Source organism: Natator depressus, chromosome 1 (assembly GCF_965152275.1).
Source record: "Natator depressus isolate rNatDep1 chromosome 1, rNatDep2.hap1, whole genome shotgun sequence".
Lineage (NCBI taxonomy): Eukaryota > Metazoa > Chordata > Testudines > Cheloniidae > Natator > Natator depressus.
In genome coordinates this window covers 176,554,682-176,568,031 of record NC_134234.1, presented here as the reverse complement: position 1 = coordinate 176,568,031, position 13,350 = coordinate 176,554,682, and the positions used below count along the sequence as shown (strand labels likewise).

Here is a 13,350-nt window from a genome sequence, read left to right as displayed (position 1 = left end):
GATTTGCAAATGAAGGAATGACTGTTGAAAGAGTGAGACTTAGTATTAAAACGTAACCAATCAAAATTTAGAGATTTGGTTAGGAGGAAACAAAAAGAGATTTTACAGTGCTATTTAGAAAGTCCAATATGACTATTAAATTATTTTCTGTTTTTATCTCTTCATATTTTAGTAACCTATCAGAGAGGAGGAGAAGCTGTAAGCAGTGGAGGCAGGTAATGACATGGTTTATTTTGCAGACTACAAGTTGGATACAAATAAACTTAGATACATTGAGTACATTTGTAAGTGGTGGTATACTGACACATTTTAGGCATATAGGTCACTGATTTTACAGATTTCACTGAGAAAATATATGGCTTTTGAAATGTAGCTTTTGGTTCATTTTCAACATTAAATCTTAACCTTTTCAGTTGAGTTGCTTTGTTGATCTGTAGAAAAATACACCCAAAAACAAACAGCAGAGGGAGCACTTTGACTTCAAAATACAAGGTTTACTGATTTAGCAGATGATTCAGGGAGTTAAAGTAATTAAACTGTGGCATTTATGAAGATTAAGAAATATAGCAGGTTCACAGATACGACAAAAGAAAAAAACATTCATGGGGAAAAACTTGCTGAAGACAGCAGCACACAAGGTGATTGTATTTAATCTTACAATGAATGCAAAACAGTTAAATCATCACTTGTGAGAGAGAGAAATACATTGATGAAATAAAGAGAAATTGGTAGCTTATTAATAAATAATTCTTTGCTCTCAGAACCTAGTTCAGTTCCAGACTGAGGACATCACTGTAATGTGTTTGCCTGTTTTAGTTTATTGCCCAATGAATGTCAATGGAACACAAAATATCCCCGATTTCCTTCTATGTTTCTTCAGAGGACAGAGCAGCAGTGATGGTAGGGAGGCCATGTCATGCATGTGTCATTTCAATAGCACAGCCTGTTTTTTAAATCATGCTCCAGCACACCTTTTCTCAGCATTAGAGTTAAGGTATTGTAGTGAGCCTTTAAATCTCAGCAAACATCTAGATAAATACATTCCCCTCCCTTCTGCTCCGGGCACTGCCCTGTAGTCCTTACCATGCACGAATGTACCAAAATGTGATAAAGATTAGACATATGAAGACATGAAGATTAACATTCAGTTTTCTAATATTTTTGAATTGACAAGCCTGTAAATAACTATAGGCCAGATTGTGTGCTGCCCTTGCAGAGGGGTCCTCTCTTTTCCCTTGCATGACTGTTCAACACAATCGCAGTCCTTGCCCTCCCTATGCTAATAAATGTTACTGCATGCCTCTATAGAGCAAAGTAGCTAAAGAGCCATGGGGAGGAGGCAAGGCAGTGTCTCTTCTCCCTTCTGTACTGGCCTGCAGATCTGGCCTGGCACATCAGAGACCATTATGCACATATACACGTTCTGGGAGCAGCACTGAGGAACTGTGTTTCTGTATCATATACAATCTCCCTGATGCTCCCACTGGAGCAGTGTGGCTCTGTGCTGCCCCAGTTTGGTAGCTAAATGCCATAACCTAAAATCTCGCTAATAAAACCTTCCCCCTTTTAGGGCTAGAGGTGCATCATACTTATTTTGATATATGTTCATCTCATCAGTTCAGATTTTACAAGTGATCGAGCCAGGAAATCCTGTCTGTGCCATATGTTCATTTATTTTGCTCACCTGAGCATATAGTATGTTGCACAATACTTGGGAGCGTAGGAAACACATTTGATCAATTTTTGAAGCTGTATAGTTTCTGGCATAAAATCTTTACAGATGCCCTCCCCCCCCCCCCGACTTACGCAATCGTTCCGTTACAGAAAGCCTTGCGTAACTCGAATTTTGCAAAAGTCGGAAACGTATACCCGTGCGTTACGCAAAAATTTCCGCAAATTTCCGCAAATCCTATTTCTGGCTTATGGAACTTTTTCCGTAAGTGAATTTGCGTAACCCGGGTCTTGCATAACCCGGGGAGCGTCTGTACTCTGAATTCCAAACCTTCAGGCTCAGACTCCCACTTTCCCTGCATAAAATATATTTTTAAGGCTTTTGGGAGGCTCAGCATATATAGTGTATAAATATATACAGTGTATAAAAGGTGCTGTCTTCTAACATTTAGAAATAAACGTAACTCAATTTCCAGTTTTAAAGGATTAACATATTTTAGTTGAAAAAGCATTATATCCAATATTTTCACAATAGATACCTATTTTTTCTGAACTCAATGACTAATTTTTGTGCTGTTTACAGTGGTAGCCATTAAAATTTGCCCATTATGCCTGTGATAAATAGATATGTTCCTTTTGTTTCTGAAGTCTTCCCCTCTAGTTCTGTATACCTACTATAGGAAATAATTTGAACACAGCAATGACTGAGATTACCTAACTTCAAATACTTATTTAGTTATTAGAAGCAATTGTCAGGTTTTTAAGGGTCACTACTGTTTGTGAAGCTTTGTAATATGCACAATGTTGTCAGAATTAAAAACAGTATGTGGGTTGGAGATTCAACAAAACATTCATCAAAGTTTATTTAGTTTTCACTAGAAAACCTGCAATAACTTGGAAACCATGCAACTGGAATACAAATCTTTTAGCTGATGACATGAAATATCATCCAATATGCAGCCAACATACAGCAGTGCAGACTTGTGATCTGATTTGCAAAGGTGCTGAGCAGTCACAATTCCTGTGGACTTCAATAGGAGCTGCTTGTGTTTTTTGAGAAATTTTCCAATTTTTCAATCAGAACACCCCTGTTTTTGTCATTGTTGTTTTCCCTCCTGCCTCTTCCTTTTTTTCCCTTCAACAACCCCCACTTCTTTTTGTTTTGCCATTCCCCCTCCCCATTTTTTCCATCTTGCCTCTGAAAATTGGGGAAAAATTGAAAAACCCTACAGTTCAGTTTTCAGATTTTTGATGAAAAATCAGAAAACTTAATAAAATTCTAAATTTTCCACAGAAACATTCTTACCCTTTCTCAACAAGGCCTACTGTTTGTTAATACCCATATGATGATCAAAACATTGTGTTGGTTTCTCTCTACTGTAATTTACCAAAGAATATCAACACTTTATGGAAATGTCTGGGAATCATTCCATATACCAATTCTTCTTCTTCTTTCGTAAGGCAAGACAAGTGATTAGCAATGTTCAAAGAACTAAGTCCAGATTAGTGGACATATACCAATTAAAATATATGTTATAAGAGAGATTATAAGTATGTATTGCCTAAACCTTTACTACTCACAGTGCAAACTTTTTAATGTTAGACAGCCTTTTGAGGAGAGCATAGGAATCAGTTTAATAACACTGTTCCTTAATTTATGAAATTACCATACTTTGTTTTTTAAAGACCAGGACTTCTAAACATCAGTGAACCTGCTCCTCAACCATGGCTAGCAGATACATGGCCCAACACTGGGAACAACCACAATGACTGCTCCATCAACTGCTGCACCTCAGCCAATGGAAACAGTGATAGCAACCTCACAACGTACAGTCGACCAGGTTAGATACTTTTACTAGTTAACAAGAAGCCTGAATTCTTACAACCAGTCTCATTCATACTTCTACAGAGTTACAGTTTTTGTCCCTTATTATGCATGTTGTAGCAGACTGTGTCCAGAGTTTCATCAAACTGAGGATAGGCCATAAAATGCTATGTGTTGGTGTGACAGCTATAGTATTTGGCCCAGAGGTTGATACTGGGGTCCTCCAGAGATAAAAGCATGAGATGCTACACTTTGAGCTAAAGAGCCTAGACTCTGTAGCTAGAGGCAGTAATAACTTGTATTGGCATGGAGGAGGACCTGTTTTCACCAGTAGATTACAATACCACATATAATTTTACACTTTGTGTTATGTGCCAGCACAGTTCATTCTGTACAGCTGCAGCTGCTAAACCTGGTTTGGCTGATTTTCAAGATGGTTTTATTAGCCCAGTTCCTCTTGCTGCTACTGCTACGTTTGTCCTCCAAGTTGCCTCTCCATTATGGTGCCCCCAAAATCACTGCACCTTAAACACAAGCTAAAGGGGTCTATTAATTGATACAGACCTGGTTTAGTCCATGGAAGACCTAAACTAGGTATGAATGAACTCATTCTAATCCAGGGGTTCCCAAATTTGGTTTGCAGCTTGTTCAGGGTAAGCCCCTGGTGGGCCGTGAGACACTTTGTTTACCTGAGCGTCACAGGTATGGCTGCTCGCAGCTCTCCATGGCCACAGTTCGCCGTTCCTGGCCAATGGGAGATGCGGGAAGCGGCACGGGCCGGGCCACCACTTCCCGCAGCTCCCATTGGCTGGGAACGGGGAACCGCGGCTACTGGGAGCTGCGAGTGGCTGTACCTGCGGACGCTCAGGTAAACAAAGTGTCTTGCGGCCCGCCAGGGGCCTACCCTGAACAAGCCGCAAACCAAGTTTGGGAACCCCTGTTCTAAACAAATAAGAAACAACTTGAATTAGCTCCCCAAATTCAAACTGAACTCAACATTTCTTGAGTTTGAAAAGTCCAAATATATTTTATTTTTGGTGCAGATCTGCACGTCCTAATATTGGCTAGGACCATAGGTAGAAATGCCAATGTGTTACTGGAGAGGTTTTCATGCGTATTCCTGGCTGATGAGAAACAAGAAATGCCTTATCATATCAAAGTCTGCTCATAGGAAATTTCCAGTCTACTTTTGCACATTCAAACCTTTTGTTGTTCACTCACTGCTAGGCCAAACTCCTTCATTTGGGTGACTGGGTGTTGTATTTTTTGTTTGTTTGTTTGTCTGTAAAGATTATATTATAGAGAACAACTAATTCTGTTGAATCTGAAAAGCAAAATATAAAAAGCAGGGGTAAATTGAGGCTCTTGGGAGCAAGGGCAGCATAAGGAGGGCAACAAAAGCATGTCAGTGGCTGAACACTTTAGAGGGAGACATTATGGGTGAATAATGCCTCCTGTTCTCCTGTGGTGCACACTGGGTGGACTACACTGCAAAGCAGCACTTGCTGCACATTTTTAAAAAAAATGGAACTGACAATCTCTACTCTGACCCAATTAGTGCTTGCCAGTGAGTCAGAAGTGGGAATCTTGGGCCACTTCCCTACCCAAGTAGGCACATCCCTCTTTGGGCATGGAGCACTGCCAGTAACACTGTTTGCATTCCCCATCACTTTGCAGTCAGGTTATGACTGCCTGCAATGTGGAAGCATTGCAGAGACATGGTGTTCCCTCTAAGTCAAATGTAATTACTGCAAGGACAGCCATAAACTGATGATGGTCATTCATTTAGTCCAGTATACAGGGGCCAGTACCAGATGCTTCAGAGGAAGGTATGAGATTTCTAATTAGAGACTTGTGGAATAATGTGCACATGGATTACATTATTATAAGTATCTGGATAGGAAGGGGATTTCTGATAATAGAGGGTTCTTTAATCTAGCAGACAAAGTCATAACAAGGTCCAATGGCTGGAAGATGAAGCTAGACAAATTCAGACTAGAAATAAGGCACACATTTTTAATAGTGAGGGTAATAAGCACTGGAACAATTGACTGAGGAATGTGATGGATTCTCTATCACTTTATCGTTAAATCACAGTTATCTCTCTAAATCTAAATCTTTCTAAAATATATGCTCTAGCTCAACTGGAAGTTATGGGCTTGATGCAGGAATCATTTGGTGAAATTCTATGGCCTTTGTTATACAGGAAGTCAGAACTGATTATCATAATGATCCCTTCTGGGCTTAATATCTATGAATCTTCTTAACCCCTTAAGTTTGTAGTTGTCTTATGCCCTGAAGCACAAAGGCTTATGTCCCTTATATATAAAAATGTAACTAATTACCCATGTATATTTCTAATATAATCTTATAAGTATAGTACTGAATAGGAACCTTACTTTATAGGGACAGCTTCTTTGTAAAAGTAGTGGGGAATATAAAATTCACATTTGATAAAATACATTTTCTGTTATATAGGGAAGCTGACATTTGTACTGATAGATACTTTCTAGGAAGACATCCTGATAGGTATAGCTTATGAATGGACCTACAGTAGTATGTACTATATTGATTATTGCCCTTCGCAAAAAAATCAGATCCAGCAGAAGAAGAAAGCAATTACAAATATTTTTTAGAATGCCCTTAAAAGAAAATCAAAATAGAGGAGGAGGCATGAGTAATAAAGGATATACGGGAAGGTAACAAAGGAGGCATAAGAAGGCGGAAGTTGCATGAAGAGGAGGAAAGAATGGCAGTATTGCTCTAAGTGATCATGAAAAAAAGTAAAGGGAAAGGCAAAAATGAAAAGGTATAAGTAACAAAAAGTCAAGAAGTTGAAGAGTATGTAGAGGGATAAATAACAGCTCCCATGTGAAAGAAAAATAGATCAAAGGGTAATTTTTTTAAAAAAAATTGAAGCTGAAGGACATGAAGTTTGCAGTGAATAAGTTGTATGTAATGCCATGTAGTGCTCACATCCCTTAACCATTACAATGGGAATGAATGATTTTATTTTTGTATTTTACTGCTTTTACACAGAAAAGTTTTCCTGAAAGAAGTGTGAATGTTAGAAAATGTTTTGGAAGTTTACATTTTCATTTCATAGACTCTAGAGGCTAAATCCTAAAATGCTTACTTAATTTTTTACTCACTATTTTGGCTGGAGTTTGCCCTCACTAAGGACATTGGGATTCGTCCCTAGGTTACCACACAGCAGTTACATTTCATTAAAAAAGAGCAACTATCTTCTTGGTAATTATGTAATTATCATTACATATACAAATTGGTAAATGATAACACACATTAATGGTCATTCTGTGCTGGTTTCCTAATAACCCCATATATACAGGTCTGCTAACTCTGTTACTAGCACTCAACACCCTTTTGGTGGATTGGATATAGAGGGGAAACAAATGCTATGAAAGTAACGTCTATGCTAGTCACAGGGAAGCACATGGGGTTCCTGAAGGACAAGTATGCTGACCCAGCATTTAATACCAGAGCTGAGTTCTAGAATTGTGGTTAGAATGTCAGCACAAGCCTGGTAACTGGGAGACAGTCCCTGAGTGCTAACTTCATGGCAAGGTAACTACTAGGAGGGTGAATTCACTTTTTTTTTTATACTGAATAAAGTGCCAGAGGCAATAGTATGTATGATTAATAAGACCCAAAGTAATTATGATTAGCATGTTCTGCAACCCTTCCAAGAATGCTTTCCTATCTTTTTCTTTGAAGCTCACACATGTTGTTGTGCTAGAATCCAGTATTCTATCAAAGTCTTCTTAAACAGGTTCTGAGACCCCTTTCACACTGTACTGTATCTCTTCATTAATTATTTCTATCTCTGTATGGCCATTCTTTTTAAAAAAAACATGCACAGAAGAATCCATAAAGACCTCTTTTTCTTTTTCTGAAGTCTGACAGGGTTTAAAATGTTGTGTGTTGAATGTGGACATGAGACAGTTGTTTTGTATTTTTGCTCCAACTCTTAAGTGTTTTTATTTAAACACACACATTGTATGCTCAATTGTGTTTTTAATTATTAAGATGCCAAAATTGTTTTGAGAATATTGCCCCAAAATTAATATGGTTATATTGCCAACCTAAGAGCAACAGAAAAGATATAAGCATTATTTAGGGACAAATTTAGCAAAACTGAATTTATAGAGAAGCCAAACAGAGGAGTTTACTTTGGATCTGGAGAATTGTATAGCATGGAGAAATAGGTGAGAACTAACAAAATTTTCTGAACCCATGTTTTTGTACAGTAACCTAAAAGGTAAATAAAGTTCAGTAGGTTATTTATTTATAAGTTATATTATTACAACCCCATTTCTGCTTCACAGAATCAGGTCATATAGTTGTGCACAAAAATATTTGTAAAGCTTATTGCACATGAAGATATAGTGAGTAACTGAACAGAATGACCTTTTCTTTTTCCTTCCCCCTGTGGTTTAGCTGATTGTATAGCAAATTACAACAACCAGCTGGAAAGCAAGCAAACAAACCTGATGCTGCCTGAGTCAACTGTTTATGGTGATGTGGACTTGAGCAACAAAATCAATGAGATGAAAACCTTCAATAGCCCAAATCTAAAGGATGGAAGATTTGTCAACCAACCTGGGCAGCCCACTCCTTATGCAACCACTCAGCTCATCCAGTCAAGCATCAGCAATAATGTTAACAGCAGCAGTGGGGATACAAATGAGAAACACTGGAAACCCTCTGTTCAGCAAAAACAAGAGGTTGCACCCGTACAGTACAACATTATGGAGCAAAACAAATTAAACAAAGGTGAAGAGCTTTTGGCTTTTTTACTCTTGTTTATTCATCAGATGATTGTCAGCCTTCTGGTGCTGGGAGTCCAAAGCTTGTCAGGACTAGTAAACGTAAACCTCTGTGGTGCTTCTAGGCTTTTTCCTTTGTAGATTTAGAAATTCCCAGTAACCAGTGTCAAAGAGTTAATTAGCACTACAATAACCTTCAAAGATTGAATTTATTATCACAAATAACTAGCTGCAACTTTAAAGAGAATTAAATAAAATATATTTTCATGTGGCTTTGTGATTAATTTAAATTTAATAGTAGGTGCTTAATTGGTTAGGACAGAGAATAAAATATCTTTTATTCATAAGACCAATGCATGGTAGTCACATTATACTCTACCTTAAATTTTAAATAGATCAACATCCTTTATCAGTTGTGGATGGAGGCAGGCTAATTAAATCTACATCTTCATGTAAACAAATGGAATTTTTGCACATCAAGCTGTGTAAAATTATATTGTGTTGTACACTGGGGACAGAAATGGACCAATCCAATTAATTTTAGCTTTATACCTAGCAAGCCTCCAACTCACATATTCAGAGGGAATGCTATGGAAAAAAATTATGGATACTGAATTTCCTTTGTTCTGACTGCAGTTTGTGGGTTCAGAAGCTAAAAATAAATTGATTTCGGTGTAAACTTGAAACATCAGAATGTACTTTTGTGGCCTTAGGGGCACGTTACTCCAATGTGATGTGTGGGGACTTGGAAGAAATAGGTATGTGATTTCTTGCTAATCTTCTGGTTACCGTGCAACCTGCTTTAATAACCTGATTTGCAAAGCAGTGCCCCTAGGAACTGGATCCATTCTAACTATGAACTTTTTGAACAGATCGTTGTAACTTGTATGATCACATAGTGATATTGAAAAGATGTCTAGCAAAAAGACACATTTCATTACAGAAGGTTGATTTCATCTGTTTCCTACCTGACCTACTTACCCACAGAGTAGTTGAGAGGGCCGTATAAAATGTGATACCGCCTTTTGACATAACCAAGTCAAAGGAAAAATTCAGTTTTTTTCTGGCTCCAAGCTGTCGTGTGAGGGGTTTTATCTTTTTGTAATTATGCGTATGCGCTCACTTTTCTGTGGTGACCTTATGTATTACATTTCAGTTTCAGAATTAAAATGTTTGGATTTTACTACCAAGAAGACATTGTCTTTTTCAGATGGTATATATTACAGCTTCACATTTTCTAGCATATTGTGCTATGAAAAGACCCCATTAAAGCATTGTCCGCTAACAGTCATATATACATATTTCAGTGTTGATTTATTGTTTATCCTCTGTGTAAACAGACATGGAATGCAGGGCTTCATCATGAAGTGTGGAATGCAGCTAGACTACAGAATACATTCTGGTGTGGGATTTATCATTTTGCTCCTATTTTTCTCCCCATGCTTACATTATCAAAAGCATGTCTGTAGCAGATGGGGACTGGATTCTTAGCTACTCTGTGTGGGGGTTTTTATGAGTCAATAGTCTGATCTTGGATTTCTTATTTCCTAAGTCAAAATCATCTCGCTGACAATTTTACCTATAGCTTTTATAATGAGAAATAACCATTTTGATGAGTTCCATGCTGTGCTTCATTGTCAGTACTTTATGTCCAATGGTTCTGTTTATGTCTTTATTTTATATGGTCTATGAAGAGCAACTCATCTCCTTGCTAGTCTTCTGTAAATTATACACACTTCTTAAGCAAGAAAACATTATATTGTCTGATGAACATTTTATCCCTGAGAAATTTTTGTAGCTGTGATTGCCAAATCTAGCATTTAAAAATAAAATCCCTGTAATTAAATGTTCATCCAAACCTTTAGAATTGGATAGGCCAGTTATTGTAGCTGTTAATAGTAAAAACTGTGTCAGCACTATCTGGCAGTCTTCCTGGATACTATAGAGACATTGGACCAAGTTCTCTGCTGGTGTAAACTGACTTCAGTGGAATTTGGCTCTTGTAGGGTTAAACTCACTTCCATGCAGAAATATGGCATAAGCCTCGGTATGCTTTGGGACTTGAGTAGGGCATAGGCACTGTGCCTAGGGTTGAATTTCACCCTAAGTGTATGTCTACACTGCAGTTGGACAACTGCAGCTGGCCCATGCCAGCTGATTTGGGCTCACAGGGCTTGGGCTAAGGGGCTGCAGCCTGAGCTCTGGCATCTTCCCGCCTCACAGGGTCCTAGAGCCCACTGGCTTGAGCACAAACATCAACACTGCAATTAAACAGTCCCTTAGCACAAGCCCCACAAGCCCAAGTCAGCTTGCAAAGGCCAGGTACAGGTGTCCAGTTGCAGTGCAGACATATCCTTAATGACCATGGACCTTTTCTTGGTGTAGCTACTGAGTTGCCCTAAAACTCTGGAGACCTGTGGGTAATAGAAATTAAAGGAAAAGACAGGAGCAAAACAAATATGGGGAGGGTTAAAAGATTTCTCCCCCACCCATGCTTCCTCATAACATGTTCAGTGGGTCTTATTGTGTGCTATGAAGCAGGAATATACAGGAAATAGTTTATGTGAAGGGAATATTAACTGTATTATTAAACCTACAGATTACAGAGTAAATGACAATAATGCTCCAACTATTCCATACAACCAGTCATATGACCAGAATACAGGAGGGTCCTACAACAGTTCAGATCGGGGCAGTAGTACATCTGGTGAGTATATTCATATCAAGCTACAGTCTGCTAAAATAAAATATGGTTCTATTATTATTGCCATATTTGATTAAACTGTATACATATTTAGTACTAATGGCCTGATTTGCAGAACTGCTGCGCATCCAGATCTCCCATTGGAGGAAATACAACGGCAACTCTATTGGGTCAGAATTAACTTCCATAATCTATGGTTGCCTCCTCTTTACTGCTTAAAATAAAGCATCAGCTAGTTGATTAATGCCATCTAGAATTGTGAAAGCCATATACTGCAGTATACTTTGGATTTCCTAACTTGGGTCCTCCACTGTTTGACATCTTGGCCTCCCAACAGCCAATTCTATACAAAAGTCTTTCTCAGAAATTTCAAAGAAAGCTGGATATAAACCCGCATACTTCCCTTTCTGGAAAGGCACCAGACTCCCTTCCCATCCCTAGGCACCAACCAAAAAACCCTACTTTATTATTGTATAGTGCACTTACTGAAAACACCAGAACATTTGTTTTATACCTAACAAAACTAGTTTCAGTAAATTTTGCATCTGTAATTTTTTAACTCTGATACCATACAATTTTGTTGAAAGAACTGAAAAAATTCCTCTGTTTTTATTTACACTGACTCAGTGAATATTTATCAAAACTAATCTTACTGATAACTCAGATTTAGACAGTAGAGAATTAAAGAATTTTGTTTCTCACAGTGCCTTTCATATGCAGAGTATCCAAGAGCCCTTTGCAAAAGATTTCCTTGCAAAGAAACCTTGTTCTTCCTTAACTTTTGCTTTCACCTAGGATGGCCCAATTGCCTTTTTCCTAACCTGTGTTTGATCTTAATCTAACTATCCTAACCTACCACTACTCTGGCAATGTAAATGTGTTTTAGTGTAAATGAGGCCCTGTATTTTCTGTCTTCAGGTAGGTCTGCCTGGTATTCTCAGCTGTTTATTTGGGGTATAATGATATACCCCAAAAAATAGCAAGCCTCTTAAACCTCCAGGATTCCCTGAAAGAACCTTCTGGGCGTGGGCAGCTTGCCCAATTCTAGAGCAGCAGGATATGCTGAATCCCAGTTCTACAGTATTCAGACTTGAAACGCAAAGCAATGCCTCTCAGGGGATATGAACCCATGTGAATTAAGAGTGGGGGGGCATATTATTTACTGTGCTGACACTTAATATGTTTATTCATAAGAATGACAAATTATAGCCCTACACCAAGGACTCCAGCAGGAATGAAACAAGGTGACCAGAGCAATACATTAATTGTGCTGAATCTAGTATATATACATTGGAGGATAAAGAACAAAATGCAGATTATGGTCTCCTTGGGACAATTAGGGTCTTGCTTGACACAATATGGTACTGATGTACCAGTAAAACAATAGTGAACAGCTAAAATATACTGGTACATAGCAGTCAATGTGGAGCAATAATGAGCTGAAATATTGTCCATAGGAACACAATGTAGGAGACAGTGGCACAATTACACAATAACTTCAACATCCTTCATTATGTGGACAGGGTAAACTATGCTAGATATTAAAAGAAAAACTCTGCTTCTCCTAAGGAAGTTAATATGAAGAAGAATCATTTTAAAATTTCTATTATTTAAAAAAAATGAAACTACTAATTGTTTTCAAAGAGTTAACAATAAAAATGACAAAGTATACAAATTAACACACAGAAAATGTAGAGTTAGTTTTGATTACAGATAGTATTCTAGTCAAAATTCAGCACCTGAATAACTGATGAGTAAAGCTGGATTGTTAAAGCTACATCGTTCTACTATAAGCCATAATTTCTCATTAACAGTGTCTGAAAACATTCACACCATACTTCATCAAGGTTGTTTTTTTTTTTTAGTTATTTTAGTTCTCCCAGCAATTATTTTCAACTCCACCTGCCATTCATACTAAAATTAGTAATTTCATTGTGCCTAAACCATTTCAGTGGACATATACAAATTGAATATATTCAGTGACTTAATGCAACAGTGGAACTTTAATAGATCATATCTGTATCCTATTGTATTTTAGGTTCCAGCAATTAAATAACAGAAAGGCACTTTGGAAAATATGTCTACAGCTCATTTGGTTTAGATCATAATCTATAATGTAATTAATAGCTGTTGGAGGATCATTCTTAATGATACTGCTTGTAAAATTCATTTATGGTTTTATTGCATTTTAGCTATTTATTAAGTTATGAATACAGTGTGTTTTGTCCTAGTTGTATTAAAGTTTCTGGTTAAAATTAACTGCAGCAAAATGTGGAATAATTGGTTTTACAATGCAACTGTAATTATGAGGTTATGTATGCAGAGAGGAAGGACCAGAACTTGCTCCCAGTCAGGTCAATGGT

At 37.7% G+C, this 13,350-nt stretch overlaps 1 protein-coding gene across 5 annotated transcripts in view; it reads left to right on the top strand.

Moving 5' to 3' along the window:
- ROBO1 (roundabout guidance receptor 1) overlaps positions 1 to 13,350 on the top strand; it is a 1,032,053-nt gene that overhangs the window by 991,870 nt on the left and 26,833 nt on the right. For all 5 annotated transcript variants that reach the window (XM_074971626.1, XM_074971617.1, XM_074971599.1 and 2 more), the window contains 4 exons: positions 173 to 215; positions 3,358 to 3,512; positions 7,955 to 8,290; positions 10,883 to 10,990. In XM_074971626.1, coding sequence (XP_074827727.1) covers positions 173 to 215; positions 3,358 to 3,512; positions 7,955 to 8,290; positions 10,883 to 10,990 — 642 coding nt within the window. The remainder of the gene's footprint in view (positions 1 to 172; positions 216 to 3,357; positions 3,513 to 7,954; positions 8,291 to 10,882; positions 10,991 to 13,350) is intronic.